We start from the raw sequence: 14,672 nt of genomic DNA, 5'->3' as shown, positions 1-14,672 counted from the left end.
ATTCACATTTATCTTCGAGGAACATGTAGTTCGTCACACCAGATTAATTTTAAACTATGAATCGTTCCTCAAAGAAAGATCCTAAAGCCGAATTTTTACGTAGAATTTTACGATAGTAGGAAAATTCAAGCGTATCAACGTAGAATCGATTATCACTGCTGTAAATGTTCATTTTCTTAACTGCTATGGGAAGCCTTCTATCTTAGCGTTCGCACCGATGCGCTAGGAAACATCTTTCTTTCTGAAAAAGGACTCCGCACGTTTATTTTTACTTTTACATATGGCGGCTGTGTCTCTATTTGTGGTAGTTTCTTATGTCACTAGTTCATAAGGCACTCTTTTATTGTTCATTTGGTGCAGCTTGCGCTGGCAGTCCGATGTAACTATAGTACGACCTAGACTTCTCGTTCGTCCCAAATGAGTGCTAAACAGAAATAGCGATGCGATAGGGCTAGAATAAAAAGCTTAGGCACTTCCAAAAGCTCCAACGAGGGAGTTTGTGTGATCGGATCAAATAGGAGCTGCTATGGCAGCCATCGCTGCTGGCTAGAAATGTGTTATAGCTATTTTTTTAATTCCCTCCTTCCTGTCCTTAGTTGCTAGAATGGTGATTTTTTAAATATTTCTATACAGCTAACCGAGTGCTCTAGCAGCTTCTATAAAACTCTATATTTAACATATGTTTTCTATATTTGGTCTCTTGAGGTAACTCGACGGTGAGGCACACCTGGCATAGACAGTTCCGTGACCACATCAAGTTAGATCGACAGAATAAGCAAGTTGAAGCCAAAGTTAGATACTCTTTTACTCAGTCCAGGACATCACTGAGGCATAGCAGATGAAGGTCTAGCGTTGTCGTCAAATTTTAGAGTGTTATGCACACAGTCCATAAGTCTCTTGAAAAACTCATCAGACTCATTTTCGGCGAGTATCTTATTGTAGCAGATGACCTTGATAACTACTACAAGTACTCCTACTCCGTTCGAGCCTACTCGGCACCAAACTCGTTCTTTCCCTTGATGCCTCTCCTCTTGGCGGTATAGATTGAACCTTACTTGGTCTGATTTTTTGTTGATCAGAGTTCGTAAAATTGCACGTGGACTAGACCGCATGCATTTCTGACTGGCCTGGAGTCAATTCACAAGGGACCCATTTTTCACTCGGATTCCCTATTTCCAATATTTCAATTATAATTTTGTAATATGTTACATGCAAGGTACCAGTTTTGGCAGATAAAACCCTTAGACTGCAAATTGTTCTTCGGGAACAGCCCTCTCGATTGCGGCCGTATCCTCTTATTTTTCGAACTTCAACGTTTGGTCAGCATTTTAATGCTTTTCGAAACTCCAGGAAACATTAGTAACGTAATATGCTTAGGGTCTCGTTGCCCGACGTCTCTACCGATTTTGGAAAATTTCCGCAACGCTGTGTCCTTCAAGGAATAAAAATTTTACCTTCGAACGTTGACCTTTTCAATACTAAAAGGTACCTTTCTCCAAAACTCTTTTCTTGTGGAATAAACTCAACCGATTTATACTCTGAAGTTTGGAACATAAGGGAGGAAGTTGAAGTATTCATCAGCTAAGTCTCGTTTGCGAGCGGGACGTGCTAAAAATGATTGAATTCCAACGTCCACCGGATTCACCTGTAACAGAAGTTCCTCTATTTTATCGTATTTGTATTTAATTCTTATTTCTTTTATTTTCCTTCCTTATCTTTTTTTTTATTTTGTTTCGTTTGTACTGCATCTTCCTCGCTTTTTTGTATAACATACAATCCTAGTTCGTGCAAATTTTCTTGCCAAGAACTAGAATTCCATTTGGACTTAGTGCGAAAACGAAAGGTGTGTGATTATACTATAGACTTTTAGGTAGATGCGAAATAGCACACGATAATATTAAAGCTGACGGCACAAGTCTTAAAATTTCAAAACCAGGCCTCTTGAAATAAAAGAAATTGAGTGCCTCTATTTAATTTGTGAATATCTTTCTGTTGAAATTTTCCGTAGTTGGACATTCAATAACAGAGCATGTGTACTTCAACCACAAATAGTGTCTGCAAAATGTATTCTCGGTTCAGGTATTCCATTGGTATTGCTAAATCAATCGCTAACGATAGAGTTGTCCTAACAATAGTCTAATTATCAAAATTTGACTTAAACTAAATCCGTGAGCCTTGTTATAGGCCGGAGAGCTCTACATATGTGACTAGATATATCTTATGCGGTTGCGATGGTGGTAAGCCTGTAAACGGACTTCGTTGATAGCTGTTAGATCACATCCGTTACGTGGCGGAACGTATCGGATTGGGTGCCTATGGAACCGAGCGAGCATCTTTTAAAGACTCCAAAGCCGAAATCTGTAGGTCACCCCAAGCCAAGACTCGGCCAAAATCTATGAGCTACTGTGCGGCTTCTAGAGTATTTGAATTGGCTGCATATCTACCGCTCAAGCATACCTGCCGGGTCATTTTTCCTAGCTTACCTTAAACTTTTTCAGCCATCAAAAACACTTTGGATATAGACCTAGATAGAGAGCTTACTGAAGCAGTCGGGCCATTCACAGCTCAGGACAAAGGTTGTTGTCATTGCAATCAGGCCCGAGATAAATAAAGGTAGACTACGACTACTGATGGTCACCAAAAGGCAACTGGTCAATAAAAATTACTTCAGAAAGAATAAAATAGAACTTATATGCCGCGGACTTCTACATCCAATAGATCCAACAGAGATCAAGATGCAGCAAAAGCTGAAAGCTAATATTCTTTAAAAAGCTTTATTAAGACAAAGTCATCAAAGGAATAAGATCACAAAATCTCTATGATAAAGGACGGCGGTTTATTACTTGAGCGTTTATGTATATGCATTCAAGCGTGTTATAAGAACAGTAGTTTAGCTTAATGCGAAGCAAGAAAACCTTACCGTTGATAAATAGTCTGCCCATCGCCCTCGGCTGTTTACTATGATAGGTTCTTCAATGTATACCTTACATACACAAACCAACTTCTAGTCGTATTACCTTCGAGCATTAAAACGACAGTTTACGCGGCGACATCGAGATATAATGTTGTTATTGGAAAAATAATTATCGAGGTATGTAGCAACCACTAGATGCCGCTTTTGAGTGACGACATATTAAGCTGTCGATTCATAAGTGCACCGTATTTCTATTCACAGGTAGTAATTATGAGAAAAATTAAGGCTAAAGAGACGGCACGGGACAATCAAATTCGAGATTTAGAAATCATAAGGAGTTAATTATTCTAATTCAGTGCAATTGCACGTTTTCTAAATAAAAAAAAATGGCACCCTCAACTTGATCCAGATTATCGGTTCAAATATCGAAGACAAGCGCGCTTCTCAACCTATTGCTGCTTCCCGAGCTATATCTCTTTTTATACACTACATTATTTACAGAATGGAACAGTCAAATAATATTCGTTTAATAGCATCTATAAAGCAGAACCCTTCGTAGCAAAAAAGTGTCCCTCATCAACAAGCGAAGCGAGGTTAAAGTGGACGTAAAGGTGAGGCGCGTTCGGTCGTCCGTGCTACAGCGGAGAAAAAATGACTTTTTAAGATATAACTGCCTTACCTGCTCCTGAACAGGCTTCCGGTACATACTTTTCAAGTCACTTTCGAGTGGATGTGTTTGAACGATGCTTTGTAAATGGCATTGAATGGTTCTGATTTGCCGTGAAGCAAATCTTTCTGTACAGCGATTGTTATTGTCTAGACAAAGCCAATACAGGGCGGAACTAGGAGAACCGAATTGTTGAACGGACTAAAATCTAGTGGAGTTTGCTTACGGTGCGCCCGTAAGTTTTGTGGTCGCATCAGTCGGTGCTTATCCTCGAGGCCTGACTTAAAGCTTCTAGATTTTTCCACTTCTATGTCCCCAGCCCTTTGCAGTCGGTTAATCAAGGGGCAGTGATGGTCGCCCGAGTAGCAGCGCCGAAGAGAGAACTGAAATATCCCGGCGAGTGCGCTGTCAGACACAGGCCTTCACCCCGACCTGGTTTCAGTAAGAGGGTTCCTTTTGTCTGTTCAGTTTCCCGCTCCCTTGGTCGTTCCATCAGAAACGTGGAAGGCCATTCCACCCATGCGTCTGTATTCGCTGGCGGTCGATACCACAGTTCTTACTCCTCTAGTTGTTAACTGCCAACGCCACAATCTAACAGTTCATACGCATTCAACACAAACCACCCGCACTTACTCCACAACAGGCCCATGACAACAGCACTACGTTTGTACGTGCGCTTTCGTACGTTTCAATGCCTCTACATACAGAGTTCCTTTCAACACGCCATTACCCCAAACCTTTGCTGTCTTCAAATCTATTCCCTCTATCAGCTCGTTCTAACATTAGTCGGCCTGGCTGGTGGGGGATAATAGTCTGTACAAACAGCAGCAGCGCCAGCAGCACTGGAGATTGTTTTGGCCTATTGAGACCAGGAGAACCACAGCACAATGACTGATCCCAGCAGGGTTCGCCATCTCGCCACGTAATGCGGAATGCTGTTATCATGCTTGCCGTCTTCAACGCAATCGCATTGTCTCATTGATTTTTATTTCACGTCAATGCAGCAAACCTAAGTCGCAACTTTTATATCAGACTACTTATTTTATGCTTCGGCTTTTTGAACACTACATTTCTGAAAATTTTGATATTTGTTTTTTGAGAGCTATCGTTGTTGCCTTGCTTGATTTGGGGTTCATCTTTTTTCCACCCGTACAGTCTGTCTGTGTCCATCAGTCACTTGCACTAGACTACAACTTGTTTACGTGATCTCTGGGAGGCCCTCGAGTGCCGTTTAAGAAAGGCAGAAGTAACGGTTCATGCTACTGCGCCAGAACAGCACCGAGTTATGTCGTCTGACAGGGCGAAAATAAGAATTTTGTAGGATCGCAGTTAGCGCTGATAGATAAAAGGAAACAATATGGCACTTTTATTTTATATATATTATATATATATATATATATATAATCATCGCACCTAGTTCAAAGATACCTGCGTTGTACTTCAGGCTTACGAATTTAGAGTAATGATCGTATATTACAGACCGAATGAGCCACTCTAATACCATCGTGGTCGTATAGATCTAACTCTTATTGTTGTTCTCTAAATTTTAACTACTGCCTGGTAATGGGCACCTGACTCTAAAAGACTAGTATAAATTCCAATCATGTTGAATCTTGGCAAGATTATAATGAACAAATCCGTAACGGATACCATTTGATGGTTCCCAATTGCGTTTGCAGCTAGTAGACATTTGGATCAACCAACACATAGTACTTACCTATCGTTAGCAAAACGGCTTAGCTCAAAACTATTGCATAGTGTTACACCTAACGAAGAACTATAACAAGAAATGGGTGCGCTACGTGTTATGTACTCGCCGTTGTCCTTTACTTTGTAACCTAACGAAAACCTGACGGCTTAGAATAGATGTGGTAGGGCCTCCCATAGCCTTCTAGTAACTGCAAAAAATTTCTGCAAATGATGCAGAAACATAAACATGACCATAACAAATACTAAAATAGTTAGATATGGGTAACAGCGCAGAAAAATTGTGCGTCAATTTAATCCATACAGGAGAGAATCCCATCTTCTAAGGCCACACCGAAGAAGAGAACATACACGGATAAGGAAGCTGCTGCACAATTCGTGCGATTAAAGAAAGTTGTTAAAAGATAACCGATCCTTTAGAGGCAAACGACTGTGCCGCAGAAATAACCGAGTTCTTACATGCACTGTATCTTGCAGCTTTATACAAGTGCATAACTTCAGCTGAAAATATAGAGTGCTTTATCCCTTAGAAGAGGCAAATTGTCATGGTTTAAAGAGATCATTTGATAAGCATCGTGCGACCTGATACAAAGGTACCCAGACACGCTGCAAACGGCAAGATACCTGTGAGAACCAGAAAAAAACCTAAAGATACATGACAGCACATGTTACAGACAGAGCTATGACTTCAATACAACGCTGCAAAACAATTTCAGGAACTGGTAGATTATTTCATAGAGATGATAGTATTTAATCAGATTCAACTTAAGTAGACGTCTAGGTACTATTGTATGCACGTACGTACACAAATTCGATTCATTCGCTCACCACCTCGCCGACGAACAGCAATAATATTTAGGATTGGTACGTGCCGTATATATATATACATACATATACCACAATAATACATATATATCTATACACTTTGCCAAGGCAGACTTTATATATAGATAAGCATATATAGTATGTAGTGTTTGACGAGAGAAATCCGTGTGAAAATGGCATCACTACGAAAAATATAAATTGCGCGAACAGTATAATAATCCCTCCATAAATATTAAAAGAAACGCGCCTCCTTGTTGTAAACAATAAAGTTGTGAAAGCCATTTATTTCGAATATAAGCTTTAAAAAAGATACTACTGTTGTGTGTGTTGATAAAAACATTTGTCTCGTTTTTTTACAGCTAACTCCTGTGGGTCTGACGATATTCCGTGGGATTCACGCCATCGATCGTGATAAGCCTAACACGCCAAATTCAGATATCACCTACTCTATTGTGGTATGTGAAATTTATTGTAAAATAGATGATTCTACGTTACCTACCTATATATCAATGAGAAGCCGATTGATTTCACAGGGTGTAAGTCAGTACTGGAAGTGGAAGACTTAATCGTCAAATTATTGTCGTAAAGGTAACATTAGTGAAAAGTTATTTAAGCAGCGAAATTATCATTCTCCTCTGCTAATATGCTGACGCCTTATGATAGGGCGAGCTCATTTCCGAATAATCTATAAGGCCTTATAAACTGAATGAGCCTTCGACTTTACCGAGCAGTCACCGGGCGGCAAGTGCACGATGCGTGGATTTATACGGCATCCTTAAAATGAACTGCGCCCAGCTTAATCCGCTATTTCTAAATCAGCTCAGTTCAATGTAGCTTATAAATCTAACGCGGAGCCTGGCAAGAGTGACATCTGATAAAATGTATGTCTTTTGTGATAGCAAAATGGCAATAATAGGGTCAGGGATGATAGCTAGCAACGCTACGATGATGTTGACACTCCAGATCGGCCAACTGTGAATATTTTAGTTCAATATAGATGTTGAATTCATTAATGATTGAATAGATGCTAAACGTCCTTCTTTGGGTCCACCTTTAGGTCTTTTATATACTGTAGAAGTGAGAAGAAAGAGCCCTATGATTCTTCCGGCATAACTAGTTGGCGTCTCTTGGTTTAGTAGGCCTTTTGTCTTCTCTAATTACCTTTTAACACCGTTGGTAACTTAACAGCAGCCGCGCTAGCATGTACACAGCTACATATCTGTCTACGTGGGCACGAGAGAATCTAACCACATAGCTGGGAAGAACTCATTGCTAGTTATTCTTATCTTTTTCACTAACTGTGACGTTCTGCTGCGTGGTCGCTTCTGTATACCTTGATCCATACATGACATCGGATCGCTTGGAGGAAGCCAAGGATGTTGATCGAATGACTATAATAGTATGTATACCGGAAGAACAGGACGAATGGCGGAAAACATTTTCCCACGTTCTTCACGAGAAGTGGGTGGGCGCCATTGTTCTCCATACGAGAGCTAGTAGAACCTCAGAGTTGACATCTGTGATGTCAGCAAGGTAGGAGAGGGTTCCCTATTCATTAGCACCATCTGATCTTTCCCTCCCATCATCAGCATTATCATAAGATGTAGTATCTAGATAGTCAGGAAGCGCTATTTTCTTTCATACAAAGTAGTAACTAGAAAATCTGAATGCGGCATGGTCTGGATGACCATCGTATAGTTAAACTCTTATACACACCCTGCACTTAATAACATCTGGCGATTGCATAGTATTGTAAATGGCTAACGTAGCAACAGTCGCGATGTTGATTTACCAATCTGAACATTGCCGGATATGACGCAGTGGTAACGTAGTCGTCCATCACAAGGGAAACTGTTGCTAAAGAGCAGTATTTGAAGTCAAATCGTGTACAATAAACGTATTTAAAATGAGCAGGGCGTAGATGGAGTAAAATTATGTACGCTGAAAACACTGTTACCTAAGGTTACTCTCTTCGCTAATAAAAGAAATTCTCGAAATACACTCCTGTTAAAACAGTTTGACACTTTGTGCAATTATCACTGAATATTAAAATCATTAGTTATTTAAATTACGTTTTTTAGTAACAATGGCTCAGTGAACTAGTGAAGTAATTATATACACACGACGGCAAAGATGTTACTTCTCAGAGAAACATGAACTCGGCTCATTTTTTCTACTTACTAGCTCGTTGGTTTATATTGTAAGAATCTATCGACAAAGCGTAACACGCGGACTTGACTGCGTTCGCTCTCGATTTTTTTTTTCAGGGAGGTAATGACAATGCCTCGTTCGCGCTCTCTGACCCTCTTGAAGGAGTTGTGGTTATCAACAAACCGTTGGATTATGACCATGGCACTCGAGTGTATAAATTACAGATCCAAGCACGGGTAACGTTAAGAAATACTAACCTCTTATTAGCGAAAATGATCCGAAATAGGAATTCTAACATCGAAATATACTTTATAAATATTACCATATTTATAAGATGTAGTTTTCTTTTTTTTATTAGAAACGATAAGTCGGACGATATACGGAGGCTTGGAAGTTACGAATAAAGTCATAACTTCGAAGCCTCCTAATTCTGTAAAATCATGAAGTACCTTACTGGGGGGATTTCTAACATCTATGTAGGAAGTGTATGCACACGTTACAAGCTGAACGTTGAATTACAACATCGCAAATATCTGGTGTGTAAGTAAGTTAATAAGCGTAAGTCATCTGCCTTGTACTCGGGCTTATATATCGTATGAACTCTTTACACTTTAAATTTGACCCGAAGATACGCAAGAAATTTGAGTGAACTGAATTGCAGCATATCTAGAGACACAGTCTGCTAAGAGAGACTGACTCTTTTAGGCTATAGTTTGTACCTAGCTAATGAAATCTTACATATTGTGTAGAGAAAGTTCTCTCAGATTCAATTTTCCGTGATCTTACAGGATCACGGTTCTCCGGAGAGTTTTCAAACCAATACGGAGCTCACTATCCGAGTAAAAGATGCAGATGATCAGAATCCTGTATTTACCAAACCCGTCTATCATGCTAATATCACCGAATCCGCACAGTTTACTGTAAGTATTATGGATAGAGGTCATGCAAATCTAGCCAACGTCAGACTTCAGTGGCAATCTGACACTTTGCCCAGCAGTTCAGAGACCCAGAATTGAAGTACGTCTAATCACAAGTTGTTGTAATTACACTTAACGCAGCAGTATAAAGCGTAGGACCCGACAATTATATGTTAGCTACTTGTTTTAGCATGAAGCTGTTATCAGCTGTTCTTGTAATAACACGATCTTTTCACTCGATATGATTAGCTGAACGATAGTAAACACTAGGTCGTCATAGCAACTATTTATAGATATCCCTAATCTATATTGCAGAATTCTTGTGACAATTGTAAACTGATTCAGTAAGAGGGCCACGGTACCTTGATTTGTATTTTCAGGGTGGTCGTTTGCGAAACCGAGTGAAGACAGATGCTCAGGTTCATGCTTTTGATCAGGATCTCGGAATAAACACACCATTACGATATTCGATTATTCATGGTTAGTAGTGACCTTAGTAGGTAATAATACACTTTTGATATTGTCCTAGTGCATTACCTTCCATTACCTCGTACCTCTTACGCTTATCTTGGCGTCCGCTTACTTAATTAACACAACAACTATAATTTATAGATTTTTAATTGATATCGGATACGAAAATAGGATATGATACTTTAAAGTACTTAGTTCGCCAAAAGTGAGCAACTCGGCTTGTAAGCCAACGTTCGGTACCGAATTAGACTCCGAGCACTCATATGCGCCACAAAAGATTATTAATATAGATTCTCGGACAGGTTGACTTATATGGGTAAACCGAAAGGCTGTGTATTTTACTGGATAGATAATTCTATTCTGAGCAATTGCTGGCAGCTGCTAACGGAAATATATTCATATATTATATATGTATACGTCGTATATAACGGAAATATACAGAATAATTTGTGTGTGACATTTATCAGACTTAGAATTCGATAAGATACAACATTGCGTCTTAACAGCTCCGTAAAACGTACGTCTGATCATATAAGCCAACATACAAGAGATTCACATCAGTACGTCTCCTTAAATAGTTAATATCTCGGCGTATAGAAGTATAAGTGGATTCAATTTTAGGCAGCTTTTTATCGGGTACTCCAACGATTCGTCGTAGATTTTTCAGCTTAGACGTTACTAATCACGTCGTAATAAATCCGCTTTGAAAGGAATTGTGGCTTGGACTTTGGCTACAAAAGAAAAAAAATGAAAATGGTCGTGAAGTCGTAAAACGCTTGATACTAAACATCCTTCTTAAAACAGCCTATGCCGATTATGTAACCTCATACGTATGTAATGATATCATTTAGATACTAGGACAATTCCCCTATAGCAGGTAGTCAGTCGGGTTACAAAGGCTCGAATAGATTATGCGAAGTTAAAACTCTATCTCTCTTTAGACTGACTAGGTCTACCGTTTGTCTACTTTCGAGTTGCCATATGTCGGAGAAACAACGTGCAAAAAACGACGGTATGCGCTAGAACATTATTAAATTAGTCTTCAATGCTGGAATTACAGCTTCGGTGAACCATTCAGAAAAATGCGTCTGGAAAATGCTGAAAAAAGATAAAATCGGCTTAGCTACACTTTAGACCAATGTTGAACGACTAAAATATCATGTTAGCATATATTTGGTGTAATCGTTAGGGTAACCGTGACTTTAGAATGTTCGACAACGTCGCTTTACGTTTTTTCTGGGTAATAGAGCCTTATTTTCCAGAGTTTAGGCAACAGTCGTGTATGCAAAATGTGCTTTAGGATCGGGCCATCATTTTCAGCACAATTTAGAATGAACAGAAAAGCGAAAACAAAACTACAAATTAGACATTCAATTTGAAAGGCATCAAAAATTTATTAAGCTTGCCATATTGATTATAATAAGTTGTGAAAAATGTAAACTGCTACACGTTCGTAGCAGTTTTCTGTTCTGACAAAAAAAAAAAAACTGTATGTCTAGCACTTCTGGATTCTTTACAAGCTTCTTATTAAAAAAACGCATAGTTGCGACGACGCAAATTGTGTGTCGGATTGGATATTGAATAAGGACTTTTCTTCGAAACTGCTCCCGGCTGCTCCCGGCTGCTCAGGGTACAAATCTGGATTTGTGCTACGAACTGCTCTCCGAGCGGCCCCAAGAAACGAATAATAAATTCCATAAGAAAATTCAGCCCAGCAGCTCCAAAAGGTCATTGGGCTATTTTGAAATCGGCGGTTTGCACTAGGGAAAGGCCTAACGTCAGGAAAATGGATGCCATATAAACTCAATACTGTTGCCTTCGCCAATCGCTTGCACATATGCATGACATTGTTTGTACAGCAGAAAAAAAAAAATAATTTTTCCGTAAAATCGGTACCGAAGATGAGGAGAAATGTTCTACGAAATCTTAGGCGCAAGAAGAATAGGTGAACCCTAAGCAATTTTCCATAAAGACACTCCAGATGATCTCCAGGAAGGCAACACTTTATTTATTAAACTATGCTTTTTTGCGGTTACTTCAGGCAATGAACTTGGAATCTTCGAGCTGCACGAACAGACGGCAGAGCTGTTTATGGTCCGGGAAGTTGATCTGGAAGCTCTACCATCTCCTACAATTACCTTACAGTTACAGGTAAGGGACGGTCCAGGACGGACGCATATGTTATCGGATGCTGGACTAAAAGTTCGATCCAAATTAATCACATTGTTCTGATTTTAAGGAACCGCTTAAAAATATTTATATAAAACGCGTTTCATAGTGTAAATATGTTATTGTTATGTTTTTTAAATGTATTTATGAATATACAGTAATGGAATACTAATCATAACGTTGCGGAAATGTTTTATGGTCATATCGGTCTAATTTGTATTTGTGTGCCCGAACTGCGTCGAGCGCAGCTTATGTGTATATACATATTTTAATATCCAGTATTTTAGTAATTTAGTACCAGTAAATTCATTGTGGCATAAGGTACGTCATGTAAGCCATACAAATGGAATATACAGCTTTTATTTTAACATATAAGCTACACATTGAGACATATATGTCACGCTGAGATTATTCGCACTCAAAATGACCTTATTTTGTCTTATATGGATCTGTATTACTCGCTGTTAACAGTTATGATAGCTCTAGTGTTCTCATGATTTCCTTTATATTCAGCGCAATCAGGTAACTTCTATATGTAAGTAGTATTATTCTTTCGTTAAGTGCTGCACTTGCATTTAAGAGTTAGGTCCACAAGCAAGGCGATGGCTTACGTATACGCTACAATGACGAAAACCGCAGTTGAGCCTAAACTCTGTCCTGCAAGATGAAAACATACAAAAACACATCTAGTTGACAACAATAATGTGGCAAAACTTTGCACCGTTTACGGATAACTTATTATAATTTAGGTCACGATGAATAATTAGCGCTATTATTAGCGCACCCCTTTATTACACACGAATAACTCTTAATTCAATGATACCGTGGATCTACAACCGTACGTACGTGTTTGCAAATTTACAGTCTCCTGTCATCCTGATTTCATGCATGTACATATAAACGTCTACATAAAAGTATGTTGGTCTGCACAAGAAGTCGCCAATCGACAATATTTTAGGCCGCCGTTATTGACCTCAACTCTCTATGCATATAGAACGTATTGTAAATAAATCTGTAAATTGCCATACTTGTATCCAGATATTAATCCTTATCACATCACCAACTATGAGAGCAGGAACTCAGTTCAAATATAAAGTTACTGGGGTGTCGCATAAAACTAAGGGATGCACACAGTGGTTGATCCGGCGGATTAAAAAGGATTTCGTCTGTAACGAGTCTTGGCTATGGGAAATTTCTGTATTTTTTATAATTCACCCTGCTCTCCTCCGAAACTACTAACCTAGCTGCCGTTCTGCGTACGATAAATTATTTTTCTTCGAAAGAACGTAGACAAGACAAGGCTACGCTGTCACTCAGAGAACCATATACTCGACACGTTCGAATCCTGTCTGTTTCTTCAAAGTGAAAAGAATATCCGTATATGTTTCTATTTGTCATAGGTAGCCCTCTTTCAATTGCCAAGACTTTCTCTGCAGTAAGGCCTATTACTGCAACTCTAGCTTGACCTTCTGTGCCGTTAAACGGCGGCTTGATTGCTTAAAAACACGCAGCGTTCCCCCACGTGTTTCCTGACTCCCATGACATTTACTCATGTTTTTTTTCGCGGGTACATTTTGATCCGCGTTACATGTAAAACAAATTTTATACTAATTCCAAAACTATTTCGACGCATTTTTTTGCCTTCTTCGATATCTTTCAATCGTATGAATTAACGTATTTTACTTGTGCATTGCAAACGACCGTAAGTAGCCGTAGCAACTTTTGTCTTCCTTTTGCTCGGATTATTGGGCTGCCTCTGTAAACGGTGCAAAAATGTAGGCTTAATCACTAGTTATCTGTGAGAGGGCGTGCACTGGAAGTTTCAAAGTGTACTTTAATTTTCTTGTGGCACCTAATGAGTGTTACCTCTTTGTCTTTTGATGTGGATAGATCTAATACGTTGCTTAGAATTACTTCATAAAATTAAGAGAATCTCGTTAGGAATTCAGCCTTTCGTATGAGCTAGTAAAAGTACTTTAATGCCCGTTAACATATCATAGTCCAGATGGCATAATGACATCTATGTTCACCGATCTGCCGTGAAGTGGTCTAGGGATAATGAGCATAGAGCTATCCTCAGATTTAGTTTTGACTCTTCGAGGGTTGACGTAATCGAGCCGGTGAAAGGAAATCGATAGGAAATATTTCTATTTCCGTCCACTCCGCATTCGTAATTAGATTCTGACATGCTTCTCAGTAACTTGCAAGTATCTTTGTTTATTTATAAATACTTGAGAACTACGGGACAAAGCTAGACAAAACCCATATGTACTAATTTAGTTCAGTCTTGATTGGACAATTACGGGATTGGACATGTGGCTCATGTTTGCGATTCCAACTTTTTTAAAAGCATTGACCCATAAGGCCTATGGCTAAATAAATTTTTGTTTCGGCGTGTCTTGATATCAAGACTATCCTTTTTCTTGCCTTAAGAAAACAAAACAATCTAAATTTTTAGCCTTTATTTACGACTTTTGTCTGCGTAGCTCTTCAGCTTTTCCGCCGGTGTGCTCGCGAGCATCCCCCTTTTTCTGCCCATCCATCTATTCACAGCCAGCAGGAAGGCAACGCTGACGCAGAAACGTAAAAGAAGGAGAAAAATGTAACTCTTGATTGTCTACCGCTTCCGTCCCCCATCTCTAACACATAGCATAATTTTCGTCCTTGCAAGTTTCTCTCCGAGCCCCTAACCGTTGAAGCTTAAGGAGAAGGAAAGCCCTTGAAACTTCAGGTGAAGAATAGCCCTTGAAACTTCAGCAGAAGTTTCAACGGCCTACTGTCTTGTGTCTACTTTGTAAGCCGTCAACTTAACTGCTCTGTGACCTCGGATGTTCACGGATTCCTATAATCT

At 39.3% G+C, this 14,672-nt stretch overlaps 1 protein-coding gene across 8 annotated transcripts in view; it reads left to right on the top strand.

The window, feature by feature from the left end:
• The window catches only part of LOC111262520 (protocadherin Fat 3), a 162,520-nt gene that overhangs the window by 82,850 nt on the left and 64,998 nt on the right, over positions 1–14,672 (top strand). For all 8 annotated transcript variants that reach the window (XM_022836836.2, XM_022836838.2, XM_086969181.1 and 5 more), the window contains 5 exons: positions 6,473–6,568; positions 8,381–8,500; positions 9,053–9,184; positions 9,562–9,661; positions 11,694–11,803. In XM_022836836.2, coding sequence (XP_022692571.1) covers positions 6,473–6,568; positions 8,381–8,500; positions 9,053–9,184; positions 9,562–9,661; positions 11,694–11,803 — 558 coding nt within the window. The remainder of the gene's footprint in view (positions 1–6,472; positions 6,569–8,380; positions 8,501–9,052; positions 9,185–9,561; positions 9,662–11,693; positions 11,804–14,672) is intronic.

The sequence above is a fragment of the Varroa jacobsoni genome, unplaced genomic scaffold (assembly GCF_002532875.2).
Source record: "Varroa jacobsoni isolate VJ856 unplaced genomic scaffold, vjacob_1.0 scaffold_670, whole genome shotgun sequence".
In the NCBI taxonomy this organism is placed as follows: Eukaryota; Metazoa; Arthropoda; class Arachnida; order Mesostigmata; family Varroidae; genus Varroa; species Varroa jacobsoni.
Note: the sequence above shows the minus strand (reverse complement) of the source record. Positions and strands in the feature narration are given on the sequence as shown.